Source organism: Crocodylus porosus, unplaced genomic scaffold (assembly GCF_001723895.1).
Source record: "Crocodylus porosus isolate Cpor-Errol unplaced genomic scaffold, CroPor_comp1, whole genome shotgun sequence".
Taxonomy (NCBI): domain Eukaryota; kingdom Metazoa; phylum Chordata; order Crocodylia; family Crocodylidae; genus Crocodylus; species Crocodylus porosus.
Genome location: NW_017728931.1, coordinates 78,277,813 through 78,288,448, shown reverse-complemented (window position 1 = coordinate 78,288,448; position 10,636 = coordinate 78,277,813). Strand labels below are relative to the sequence as shown.

The 10,636-nt window shown below is 41.0% G+C and overlaps 1 protein-coding gene across 1 annotated transcript in view; it reads right to left on the bottom strand.

Annotated features, from left to right (window-relative positions):
- The window catches only part of ZFC3H1 (zinc finger C3H1-type containing), a 62,073-nt gene that overhangs the window by 43,328 nt on the left and 8,109 nt on the right, over positions 1-10,636 (bottom strand). The window contains exons 4-7 of the mRNA XM_019543936.1: positions 6,228-6,289; positions 5,768-5,963; positions 5,316-5,542; positions 4,207-4,330 (exon numbers count right to left, since the gene is read on the bottom strand). Coding sequence (XP_019399481.1) covers positions 4,207-4,330; positions 5,316-5,542; positions 5,768-5,963; positions 6,228-6,289 — 609 coding nt within the window. The remainder of the gene's footprint in view (positions 1-4,206; positions 4,331-5,315; positions 5,543-5,767; positions 5,964-6,227; positions 6,290-10,636) is intronic.

The following is a 10,636-nucleotide window of genomic DNA, read 5'->3' as shown; positions in this document are numbered from 1 at the left end:
GAGATACAACACCAGTGTGAGTGGGTGCTCACTGGTGCACCCAGCATAGTTGATTTTGTTTTGTTTAACCCTCATTAATAAAATTAAGCCTGACCTTTAAAGCAAGCGTGACCTGCGTAAGCCCGACTATCAAAAGATCCTGTCCACAGGAGCCTGCACCTGAAATGGTCCCCCCCCCACCTCCGATGAGCTTCCCACAGCCCAGTCCCACTCTCTGCTGGGACCCTGCAGCCGCACATTCCAGCTCTCAGCCCCATGCACCACCCAGCTGGGCAGCAACTCCAGCCCCAATCCTGCCCCCCAAGACTTACCGAGAGCTACTCTCCAACCTGCCTGGCAGCCATATACACATGGAGCTGCCCTGCCTGACTGCCCTCCTCCCACTTCCCTCCAGCCCTGTGCAGGATGGAACTCTGCCAGCCGCAGAGAGCTCTTTGCAAAAGTGCAAAATGCGTGGGTTTCCCTCTTAAAATGAGAAATTCACATTTCCCTTGGGTAAAGGGGGAAATCTGTGTATTTCCTGTTTTTCCCCCCAAGGGAAACAGAAAACCCGGATCCCTGGTTATGACAGATGATGCGGAAAAGACTCAATGCCTTTTTTACCTCAGTCTTCATAGGCAAGTTCAGTACAGCACATGGCAGCACAGTCTGAGGAGAAGATGAGCAGCCAATAGGGGCAAAATAACAGAATAGGGATCAATGAGAAAAGCTGGATGTGTACAAGTCCAAGGGGCCAGACATGATGTACCCAAGGGTGCTGAGGAAGTTGGCTGATGCAATTGCAGAGCCGCTGGGCATGATCTCTGAAAACTTGTGGCAATCAGGGGAAGTCCTGGATGACTGGAAAAGGGCAAATAGTGCCCATCTTTTAAGGAAGGGATGAAGGAGCATCCAAAGTACTACAGACCACCTGAGGTCAGCCTCACCCAAGTCCCTGAAAAAAAAATCATGGAGCAGGTCCCTCAAGGAATCACTTTCTAAGCACTTAGAGGAAAAGGTGATTAGGAACAGTCAGCATGGATTTACCCAGGGCAAGTCATGCCTGACCAATCTGACTGCCTTCTACGATGAGATAACTGGTATTATGGATGAGGGGAGAGCAGTAAATATAACTTGACTTCAGCATGGCTTTTGATAGGGTCTCCACAGCATTCTTGCAAACAAGCTAAGAAAGTACAGGTTTGATGAATGGACTGTAAGGTGGATAGAAAACGGGCTGGAGTGTTGGGTTCAAAAGGTAGTAAAAATCAATGGCTTGATGTCTAGTTGGAAACTGGTATCAAGCATGGAGTACCCCAGGAGTCAGTCCTGGGATTAGTTTTATTCAATATCTTCATCCACGACCTGGAAGATGGGATGGAGTACATCCTCAGCAGTTTGCAGATGACACCAAGTTGCAGAGGGGCACGGGGATGGGTGGGGGGCACGCAGACAGGAGAAAGAGGGGAGAAGAAGATATGCTGCAGGGTAGGGTTAGGATTGAGAGAGACCTAGACAAATTGGAGGTTTGGACCAAAAGAAGTCTTATGAATGCTGATTACATTTTTGGGTTTAGCTCTGTTATTTATTCTTTAGTACACATATATGCAGTTAACATATTATAGTTTAGTGAGTTATTATAATATATACATATATAGTTAACATAAATTACTATTGTTTGACATAAGGATAGCCAAATGCTTGCTTGTTCTAGCAAGACCCAGAAACCACCAGCAGTGGAAAGGTTTCCCACAGAAAACCTGACAGCATTGATTCACACCCACAGATAAGGAAGGTAAGATGGAGAAGAGGGAGTCTTGCCCAGGCCATAATGGGTCTCACTGGAGATAAAAAGTGCAGCTGGAAGCACAAAAACAAGGCCAACTCTGGGGTGGAAAAACTCCAGTTACAGTGTTATGGGAACTGTATCTGAGTAACCCCTTACTGGCTGAACAAATGCAGCAGACTTAATGCACCGGTAATTAAGCACCGGCACAGGACAGATGGCATGAACTAAAGGTATAAACCTGAAGTGGAAAACAAAGACTCTCTCTTCTGGCATCAGCCTGCAATTGAGGTCACCAAAGCAACAGACCCACAGATCAATGTACTGGCCAGACATCTGCATTCCTTGACCATCCATAGAAACCCAGTGTGCGACGAGAGCTTTGCTTGCTTGTTAATCATATGCTGCTTCTGTGTATCAATACAAGTCTCCCAGTATCGAATGGACATGTCATGATTTTGCTTTGATGGTTGCACCTAGCCCTGAACAGAGTATAGGCTACTGATTCAGGAAGTTAGGCCAACAATTAGGTTCTAGAAGGACAAATGCAAGTTCCTGCATTTAGGATGGAACAATGCCATGCACCAGTACAGGCTGGGGACCAAATGGCTAAGCAACAGCTGTGCAGAAAAGGACCTGAGGGTTCTAGTGGACAATAAACTGAATATGAGCCAACAGTGTGTGTCCTTGTTGTGAGGAAAGCTAATGGCATCCTGGGTTGTATTAGTGTTGCCAGCAGATCGAGAGAAGTAATTATTCCCCTCTATTCAGTACTGGTGAGGCCACATCTGGAGTACTGTATTCAGTTTTGCCCCTACCCCACCCCCCTTAAAAAAAGGATGTGGACAAATTGGAGAGAATCCAGTGGAAGGCAAGAAAAATGGTGAGGGGACTGGTGCACATGATTTTTGAGGAGAAGCTGAGGGAACTGGGCTTATTTAGTCTGGAGCAGAAAAGACTAAGAGGAAATTTAATAGCAGCCTTCAACTACCTGAAGAGTGGTTCCAAAGAGGATGGAGTTGGACTGCTCACAGTAGCGGCAAGTGACAGAACAAAAGCACCCACACCTGAGGACAGGAGGGTAATGCAGGCTGAACTTGACAGGCTCAGTAAATGGGCGGACAAGAACCTGATGGTGTTTAACACTGAAAAATGCAAGGTTCTCCACCTTGGGAGGAAAAACCTGCAGCATGTCTATAGGCTTGGCAGTGCTACGCTAACACTCCAGACGAGAGTGACTTGGGGGTCAGGACTGACCACAACATGAACATGAGCCTTCAATGTGATTCTGCAGCTAGTAAAGCGAGCAAAATGCTGGCTTGCATCCATAGATGCTTCTCAAGCAAATCCCAGGACATCATTCTCCCATTATACCAAGACTCGGTGAGGCCGCAGCTGGAGTACTGCGTCCAGTTTTGGGCTCCACAATTCAAAAAGGACGTGGAGAAGCTTGAGAGAGTCTAGAGGACAGCCATGCGCATTATCAGAGGTCAAGAAAACAGACCTTATGACGAGAGGCTAAGCTTGGAAAAGCACAGGCTCAGGGGCAACCTGATGGCCACCTATAAATTTATAAGCGGGGGTTCACCAGGACCTGGGGAAACACTTGTTTACCAGAGCACCCGAAGGGATTATGAACTGTTATAAACTCCTGCAAGACCATTTCAGGCTGGACATAAGGAAGAACTTCTTTACTCTCCGAGCCCCCAAGGTCTGGAATGGCCTGCTGCTGGAGGTGGTTCAAGCATCTACTTTGAATGCCTTCAAAAGAAACCTGGATATTTTTCTTGCCAGGATCCTATGACTTCAGCTGACTTACTACCCCTGGGGCAGGGGGCTGGACTGGATGATCTTCAGAAGTCCTTTCCAGCCCTAATGTCTATGAAATCTATGAAACAAGGAGCAATGGTCTCAAATTGCAGCAAGGGAAGTTTACGTGAGATATTAGGAAAAATGCTCTCTGGGAGGGTAGTAAAGCACTGGAATAGATTACCCAGAGAGGTTGTGGTATCTCCATCCTGGTGGTTTTTAAGACCTGCCTAGACAAAGCCTTGGCTGAGATTATCTAGTTGGGGACAGTCCTGCTTGGAGCAGGGGGTTGGACTAGATGACCTCCTGAGGTCCCGTCCAACCCTAATTATCTATGAATCTATGACACTGTGAATGCAAGTATTTTCCAAAAGGGTTGTTCTTAGTAAAAAATGTACCCCCGCCCTCACGAGGTTTTATTTAACACACAAGTACATGCTTGTGAGTCGGTTCTAAATCCCTATGCATGGTATTACTCACTCAGCCTCTTTGCTCAAATGATCACTTCCTTCCTAAGACTGCTCATATTACATACTAATATACAAAATAAATAACAGAACATATATAATATATATAACCCTTTTTAACATTCTGACTTTCCAACCAGGTTAGAAATTGAGCATCAGTCTTACCTGGTGAGTTTGTTTCACTGTCTGTATCCATGGCAACTTCTTCATAGTTGTCATACTGATAAATCCCTCCTGCACTATCAGTAGACTGCTTATCTAAGGACCATCTCAAGTCTGTATCTGAAGACTAAACATACAAAAAGTGCAAGTCAGATTATTTTAAATCGTTTTTATTTGCTCTGAAGTCATCCTAATATTGCTAACTGCCTTTTTAATCAAGTTCCACTTGGGAAGAAAGAAGAGAAATCTAACAGGTAAAGTCATAACTTTCTCCCTGTAACTACAAGTAGAGACTGAACAGGTTTTGAACAACATTTTTTGGAAAGGGGGCCAGGAACCACTCCCCCCCGGTCTCTACTGGTCTAATCAAGAAAGATTATTAGAAATACATTACTTGATCTGATTGGACCATAAATGGCATATAGCACACAATTCCACATCAGGAAAATACAATCTGGTTATCAAAACTCCAAACTCAACAATACAATACAGAGGCTGCATGACACCTTGTGAACATCAGTGTAAATGCAGACATGAATAATGCACAGAGCTTGGTTTTGTTTCAATGTCTACTGTCACTTCCAGGGTGACAGAGATAAGGTTATAGACGTGATACACTAGATATTGACAATTCTATATTCCTAGTTTTCAGAGGTTTGCATTTAGGTATCGTCTACATTCTGGAAAGGCAGTTAGACAGCATTAAATCCTAATGTAACAGCTGTTTTTCTGATCACTCACTTGACTCTGTTCACCGATAAATGCGCTTCTGCAGTTCAGCTCTTTTTTGGAAAATGCTGATTACCAAGTCTGGTGTCCAAAATAGCCATTTTAAAATTCAGCTACAATGTGGTATTCTCAGGGCTATAAAGCCAGAACTACATTAAGTACTTATGAAATAACACTTACCTGTCATTAATTTGCAGATATATAAATTTATGAAGAAGTTGTGACATAACCAAACCCACAGAGGAGTATCTGTCAGATCAGGAATTAAAATAAATTCCTAGATCCAAATTCTATACTTCACTAAACCATTATTTACCAAAATCATGGATCTCAGATATAAACATGTTTATCCAATGCAGTATCACAAAACCATTCCATATCACCTTGCTTCTTGACCTTCTTTTTCCTCCAACAAGTTTCATGAACCGATTATACTGCTCTTCTTGATTTGAAAGGTCTCGAATTTTTCGGATTTCTTCTTCTCTTTTTCTTCTCTCCTCCTCCTCCTCCTGTTTTCTCAGATCCTCTTCCTTCTGACGTCTGTCTTGTTCCTTTTGCTGCTGCACCTTTTTCCATGCCTTTGTTTGTTGTTTCTTCAAAGTTTGCTTAGCTTTAAATAAAAATAAATGTATTTAACAACTTCCAGGGATGAGCACACAAGTCCCCAAAGACTACTCTTAACAAGTTTTAAGAGATGAGGATGAAAGGTACTGTACAAATGCAATGTAGTGGTAAAGACCCACAACTATCATCAGCCACCTGACATAAGATACCATGTTTTGGGCATCAGAATACCTAATATTGCCAGCCACTTCGATAATACTAAGCACATTACCTGGAGTGCTAGTTTTTCTGGTTGAATGTGTTTTTGTACTGACTTTGACTTTCTGTACAGTTTTAGTCTTTGTTAATTTTTCTTTGCTTTCCTTCATCACTTGTTGTTCTTTCTGCTGCCACTTCTTACTGGCAGACTGCAGTGCAAGAAGTCGAAGCTGCAATTCAGACATCTCTTCCTCCTCATCAAGCAACTTCTTGCAAAAAAAAAAAAAAAGGACAATTTAAAAGTCATTAAATGTGTCATTTTTCAAGTTCACAAAGGGCTCTAAAATATATACAAACACACATCTTTAAGTGTCTTATTTCAATGAAGCAATAAGATTAAAATCCTGCTATCCATTTCATCACCAGTTTTTGAAGAGTAATACTGTCAAACAAAGTGTAACCTGACTTCACAATCTATAAAGAGGAATTAGAGGGACGTCACAGTACAATATTTCAGACATAGAGCACTTTACCTTCTCAGTTGTTACATCTGAAGTGCTGAGCTTTCGTACTAACGTCTGTTCTTTGTCTTCACCTTTAAAACAAAACCACACCTTGTTAGACGAAAGACAAATCTGCAGTTTGCACACAACTACATGAAAATGATGTGCAGACCTGAAGCCACATTCTATCATCCACATTACCAATGCATTTGTGTTAAGATATTAGAAATCAAGTATAAAGATGATTGTTACAGACACTAGCAAGTTTTCAAATACAGAAGAGTAGAATTAGCATAACTGATCTTATTTTGAGAAGTGATAGTATGAGAGCATATATTAGTCCATTTTGTGCTTCTAGTAAGTTTCCATCTTAATATGTTTTTGCCCTCCTTTTTCCTGTTTTATATTATAAATGTAATAAAAGCACCACTTGCCAGAAGACTGACACTTTTACTGAAGCAGGAACAATCAATCAGCCTTCTTATGCACACAGCTGAGCCTGGTTGGCTCCTACTCGAATTGAGGAAGCCCAGGCCATCACAACGTGTCATTCTCAGCATCTTAGAGAATTAAGACCAAGATCCAAATCTAGTGAACCACCAAAAGAAAACAATTCCCACACAGTTGCCCAAGAAGGGGAAGAGAGGCATAACGGGGACAGGTTGAGCAAAAAAACCCCCAAAACCCCCAATAAAACCGCCTAATATCTCCTAAGACTCTCCAGAAACCTCTGTTGTTATACTTTTCTGCCCACCAGTTGTATAGGCACCAAATAGGAGGGGAAAAAACATACTGAACAACAGATCTCCAAGATGCGCTCTCTCGTATTAAATGCTTTGGGAATGCAGATGTTACAATTAAGGCCACTCGCACTCCAAACCGGGAAAAGAAACTGACGTTCAACCTAATTTTTTCTGTGCAAAGTATTAGCACCTCTTCCTTAGCACCTCACACCTCCCTTCCAAAAAGGGAGAAATACTAAGGCAAAGAGTCCCAAGGAAGTTTTTTCTAGACAGAACAAGAGAATGAAACTATTCATCTCACACTGTACATTCAGGCACTGTTGGAAACACACACATGAAACATTGAGAAATGGAATGCTGCCAGCTATGCTTTACTTTGAAATACTCACTTTGAAAGGCTTATTACAGAAATCAAAGCCTAACACAATAAAAATGTTTTAAAAAGCACATGAAAGGGATTGTAAAACTATCTGAAACCACTTTAGAAATGAAAAATAGGCTAAACAGATTTCTTCTGTCATGGCCAGTGACAAAGCAAAGAAATTAAAATACTGATTCTGCTGCTAAAACCTTGCACAAGTTGCACTTAGCCTGAAGAAAGTTAACAGCAGAGCCCAGTTATAAACTTGTTAACACTACCAAGCTTCAAAGCAGAAGGTCAATCATAAACACCAGTGAAACATAATTTGTGTAATCTGAGAACAGCATTGAATTAATGATGCTTCCATCCCCGTTACTATATAGCTTTGTTTACATGTAGCAAAATAAATTAATCACATTTCTTCACATAACATGCATCAATGATGATCTTTAAGGGTTTTCTTCATGCCAATTCAACTAAAATAGGAACAGGTGTCATCAACACCAAAAATGAGTCAAACTCAGATGAGAAGATAAAGAGAAAACAGACTAAGACCACAAAGTAGTCTACAGTATCCTGCAGAAAGCTGTAGAATCTTTGCCCACAATGACCCAGGAGTGGTTAAAAATACCAAACATTTTTTTTCGGGAATTTAGAATAGTTTTTTTCCAACTAAAATGAACACACAAGAGTCCTGAGAATACTCTTGTTTATAATTCTCCATCTAACTAACCCAAACTACACACAATTATTTTAAGAGATACTCGTTAATTTTCAGTAACAAGCCACAATGGATGGTCCTGCTCTCAGACCTTTGGGTAACAGCCATGCCACAGGCAGCTCCTAGCTAAACACTTCTGTTTCAGAATGTGTACCCCTGAGAATGAACCAGAACCCACAGTTTTAATACATATTAGCATAAAGGGTAAAACCCATTTCTGTTTGGTATGCAGTTAATTACCATGCATTATAATTGTTAATTTGGGGGGGTGGAGGTTTGTTTGTTTTTTTAGTATAAGAGATAGGCTACTGGTCATTATAAGGTCATTGACAAGTTTATGTAATCTATTACTTTTAAATTTTTTATGCAATGTGTTTAGCTCATCAAATTAAGTGCTATGCATAAATTAAAAATAAGAGTTACATATCTGAAGAATACGGTATTTTTTCCGACCACTAGCACACGTTCCACAACAGGGTTGTCCAACTGGCAGCTTACGGCCTGCATACCATCCTGGAGGGGTTTACCCATGACTTTCAAGAGCTCACTGGGCATTGCTCCCCCTCACTGAGCTCCTACTTCTGTTGCTAGGGTCTCCCAGCTCCCCATCACTCCCTCCAGCTTCCCACTTCCTACCCCCACCTCTGGAGCGTGGGAAGGGAAGCCCACAAGATCAAGGGAGCCTGCAGCCAGGGGTGCCAAGGGGAGCCTGCAGGGGCACTAACTAAATGAAGCAGTGGGGACAGGGGGAATATGGCATGGCACAGGGCACTAAAGCAGCACATCGTCCCCAGCCACCTCAAAGTTAGACAGCCACCGTTGTACAAAACAGAGTTCTTAATTCTTGTTTCTAACCTTCAGAGCCTGAACAACCTATATTTACATACTACAATGAGGCTTTACACAAACATAAAAAAGCAGACATGACAGAGACCCAACTAATGTAATTTACTCAAATCCAGTTTAGAATAACTTTAGGAATAACTATAATAAAACCAGGTGTTTTGTGTTCACAGTTTATCCTGGTGTAGCTATTTGCTTAAAACAGACAGGCTATTTTACCCATTCTTCCATCAGCTGGAGAAAAAGCACTACACACAATGCTTACTGCATGCAGCAACCTCCAGAGCTGCACACCTTGCTTCTCTGGATCCCAATGTAATTTACATCAAAATACACAACCAACATAAGTTTCACCTGTGTAAGTCTGTTGTATGTCCAGGCCCAGCTTTGTTTTTCTAGTTTAAAAACTTGTTTGGTTTTTAAACAGCTCTATTTTTTTCTTTGCATTTTCTTCTTTACATTCTCTTTACATTTATTTCTTCCTCAATTCTACAGCTTTTTCTACTACTACCAAGATCTGACCATTTTTTGAAGCCCACTATCAAAGTCATGTCACAATCTTGATTTACCATTCCAGTTAATTTAGTGGGATAATCTTTTGAATCTTCCCACTGTTCCTCTTTCATTCCCGTATCTAATACCAAAGGGTAAATTCATTTTCCATACTCCTACTTCAATTCAAGTCCTTTCCTTCAATCTCTTGATTGGTACCCTGCCTCCTACGAAATCATTATTCAAGAACATATTCATCCTAGACTCTTAATTCTTAAAGTCTTTATTTTCTCCTACTCCTAATGAATCACTCCTTTATACTCTTCCTAGTTTCCCTTATTACTTTGTCTCCCAGATCCATTTTTATGCTCTACTACAATTAAAAACAGCCTTCCACTTTTCCATCTACCCTTTGAATCCATGTCTTTCATGAATCTTTCTTACCTCTCTCTCCTAATTTCTCCATTGCCCACCCTACATAAACTCAATATTGCAGCAAAGGGAAATTCTTAATGTAGATATCAAATCCCTAAACTGATAAGATCACCACCAAATTTCAATCCTTCACTTTCAGCTTCAAAAAGGGAACACAGTATGTCTGTACACTACAGCTTCATGAGAAGGGTGCTAGAAAGGAGAGCAGTAGAAAAAAACAGAGTGTTACAGAGTGATGGCATTATTTCAGCCATCAGCATCATGCTCAAAACTCAAACATTTTTTACTATGCTGTACTCAAGTTTGTTCTGGTCAGACATGAAGAACATCTTGCATTCAAAAGGTCTATTCTGACTATACAGTTGGTCCAATAAAAGATAATCACCCTAAAAATCCTTGCCTCTAGCATAATTTCTGGACCAACATGGCTACAATGCCACTCTTATACTACCATAACTATCAATACAGTTAAAAATAATAATAATAAAATGAAGTGGCCTTGCTTTACAGGGTATTCTCTCTTGAAGAGCAAGTAACATATGGTATAATAGTGATTTAAAACAACAAATACAATTTAGAGTTTGCCAAAATTAAAATTACTACCCAGCCAGTAGAGGAACAGAATTAAATAGTTTAATAGAAACACCAGTTAACTAGCGTTTACAGGCCAAGCATCATTCTTAAAACACATAACTGACCTTTTACCAAAACCAGCATATAAAGGATATTGTTAAAAAAAATTCTGCATTACTTTACAATAGTTTCATAGTTTCTAGGGTCAGAAGGGACCTGAGCAGATCATCTAGTCCGACCCCCTGCCATGGCAGGAAATAGTACTGGGGTC